Source organism: Athene cunicularia (genome assembly GCF_003259725.1).
Source record: "Athene cunicularia isolate RWA chromosome 2 unlocalized genomic scaffold, athCun1 chr2_part1, whole genome shotgun sequence".
Classification (NCBI taxonomy): Eukaryota; Metazoa; Chordata; class Aves; order Strigiformes; family Strigidae; genus Athene; species Athene cunicularia.
In genome coordinates, this window is record NW_020799095.1 from 59,394,420 (window position 1) to 59,397,342 (window position 2,923).

At 39.8% G+C, this 2,923-nt stretch overlaps 1 protein-coding gene across 1 annotated transcript in view; it reads right to left on the bottom strand.

Moving 5' to 3' along the window:
• SMIM13 (small integral membrane protein 13) overlaps positions 1 to 2,917 on the bottom strand; it is an 11,970-nt gene extending 9,053 nt beyond the window's left edge. The window contains exon 1 of the mRNA XM_026843024.1: positions 2,791 to 2,917. Coding sequence (XP_026698825.1) covers positions 2,791 to 2,866 — 76 coding nt within the window. The 5' untranslated portion in view covers positions 2,867 to 2,917. The remainder of the gene's footprint in view (positions 1 to 2,790) is intronic.
• Between the last annotated feature and the right edge of the window lie 6 nt (positions 2,918 to 2,923).

The following is a 2,923-nucleotide window of genomic DNA, read 5'->3' on the forward strand; positions in this document are numbered from 1 at the left end:
AAATTTCCCCCCCCCCCCCGTTTTGATAGCACTTACCACATCATATTTGTGATAAACAGCAGAAATCTACATGATCCTAGGATGCCTCCTGGACATTTAAGTCTATTGTTCTCTGCAAGCATTCACACCTTGAGTCCTTTAAGCCACTCAAAATCCAAGTTACAGTTCTTTAGGCTCTAGACACTGTAAGTCCTTTTCATAAGGTTGTTTCAATATGTCTCATCAAATGGCTATAAAATATTCTTATAATCAGATCAAGCAATCAAGATTATATCCAGCTATTCTTGTGTCACGTTTGCCCATTAATTTGTATGTCTCACTGGCTGGCATTTACTCATATCCCATCATACACAGCACTCTGGCTCCCTATGAGTCTAACAGGCTATAAAGAATAAAGAAACTGGTAGGCAAGAAGGTGGGTAAGAAACTGCCTATCACTGGCAGAGATAAGGAATTAAATTGAAAGTAGCTTGCACTCAAGTTTTTTCTAGTATTGGTCTTGACAATGTTTTCATTGAATAATCATGGCACAAGAGCTAGATGTGTACCAATATTAAGAAATGCTGTATAATGGAAAAAATCATTACCAATACCGTAAATCATTATCAAATCCTACTGAGTCATTTTTAACAATGTAACAGTTCAAATTCCCCCCCCTCCCCCTTCATCAGCTTCCTACTTTCAGTACTTCTGAAATTTAGGTGACTTTTAGCAATCATTTTATAATCTTCGATACTATTGAAAGTAAAATATAATGAAGGATTCAAAGCAAAATATTAATTGAATCTAAGTTGAATGTACAATATGGAACTCCAAACTGCTAAATATTTATAAGCCACTTTTTTGTTCTCTAAGCAAGAAGGCACTAGAGAGATGTTAGCAGGCAATGATAGAGATCCTTAGCATTTCAAGATCCTTAACATTTCAATTCCATTTATCACATACAAAAGCAGGAAGGCCTGGAGAAAAATCATCCTAGTTTGATTTTGAACAGCATGTTGCAAAATGATTTTAACCTTTCAGCAAGAGAGTAAGCACAGATATCGTATACATATCCTGAAAAACATGAAAACCCTAACAAGTACCATGTTTTATCTTTTAAGAGATGAAGAGTGACCAGACAATGAGCATAAGGAAACTTGAATAAATATCCACTTAGGTCACTGTTGGAAGTCTGTAACAATGGACAGTACAGGATGACAGAAAAAGAGCATCAGGCCAAGGAAAGTGTACAAGGTGCACCCTCATACGCCCAGTTATCTGTATTTCAGAAGTTTCCTTACCCAAGTATTAGTACTAGAGCTTAAAGATGTTGACCTTTCTTCCATGAACTTTAAATTATAAAATTTCAGCATCCAAAATATTATTTGTTAATGAACTAGCAATTTATTTCCATACTGTGTAAAAGAAAGTTTTTGTTTTAAGCCTGTTGCTTTATCATTTAACTCTGTGTTCTCCAATTCTTCTGTGATGGCGAAATTTCACAACCATTCCCAGTTCACCTCTTTCATTCTACTCAAGTTTTATAACCGTCACCCTCCCTCCAGTCATCTGTTTTCCAGGCTAGACAGACCTAACCTATTTAGATTTTTTTCATGCAGAATTTACATAGCTCTCACCATCCTATCTTTTAAAAAGATTTTTTTAAAAAGAAGGTAATACATTTTAACAAGAAAATACAGAGACACAGGCACATGTTAGATTCCTGTAGCAATATAATGGCATTTCCTATTTTATTTTAAACTTTTAATGTTTGATTTGCCTATTTGCTCACTATAAAGCATTAAAGAGCTATTTTGGAGAAAGGCTTGCAGTTACTTCAGCTAATCCTTTCTTTGGGATACTAACAGCTCAGTTTGAAGCCATTATATTTCCCCACATAAATTATGCATACATACATTTTGCACTTATGTGCATTACTCCATATGTTAATACTGAATTTCACCTCTATTTTACTATCCAGTCCCTTGATATTGCAAAAATCTTTCCACAATGCTTTGTCGTTTTGACCACAGTTAATTTTCTAAAAGTACTAAATCTCAGCTGACTCTCCACTTTGTTCCCTTGGTTTTCACAAGTCACTTATAAGCCCACCTGCCATTTGTTTTTTATCTCACAAGCCTGCCACCACAGGCTATATAGCATAGTTTGAGTTTGGTGGTGATGGTTTTTGGGGTGTTTTTTTTCAGAGCTCTAAATTCAGCATATTGATCACAACACCCACATGCACTACACTGCTGATTCCTTCCAAGAACTCCAACAGACCTGCAAGTCGTGCTTCCCATTGAAATAACCCTTCTTTCCACACTAAAAAAAAACAGTCAGGTCTTGGATCCAAATAAGAAAAAACCTCCTAAGAGCTGCTCTCAATCTAACAAGCAGATATCAAAAGCTGACTGGTACCAGTAGGAAATTTACTTCTTCCATTCACTAGCATTTCAGACCCATGTACAAGCTGCACAGAGTGACTGCTCAGTATGCTGTTCAGTAAAAAATCTGTCAGCTTCAGATTAGTCACCGAATTAAGCTCTGGAAGCATTTCAAGGCTCAAAATTATTTGGAAACTAAGAGAAAGGGGCGCTGTGAACCACACACGCTCCCCCACACCCCACGGCATGATACCCTTTCGTTTCCTTCAGTCAATCTGAGCAAAGGGGAACCACGAGAGACTGAGAAACCGGGAGTGGGGTTGGGGGAACACACGGGCGACACACCAGCACTGCACTCCGAAGCCAGGCCGGCCCTCCCGCGTCCCCTCGCCCCCCGCCGAAGGGAGCGGGCAGGACTCACCGCACAGCATGAAGAGCAGCACGCAGGCCAGGGTGGCTACGATCACCAGCAAGGTCAGCCCGATGCTCTGCCACATGGCGCCGGCCGCCTCCCCCCCGCCGGCAGCGGCAGCAGCAGCGGGGGCTCGTCCTCG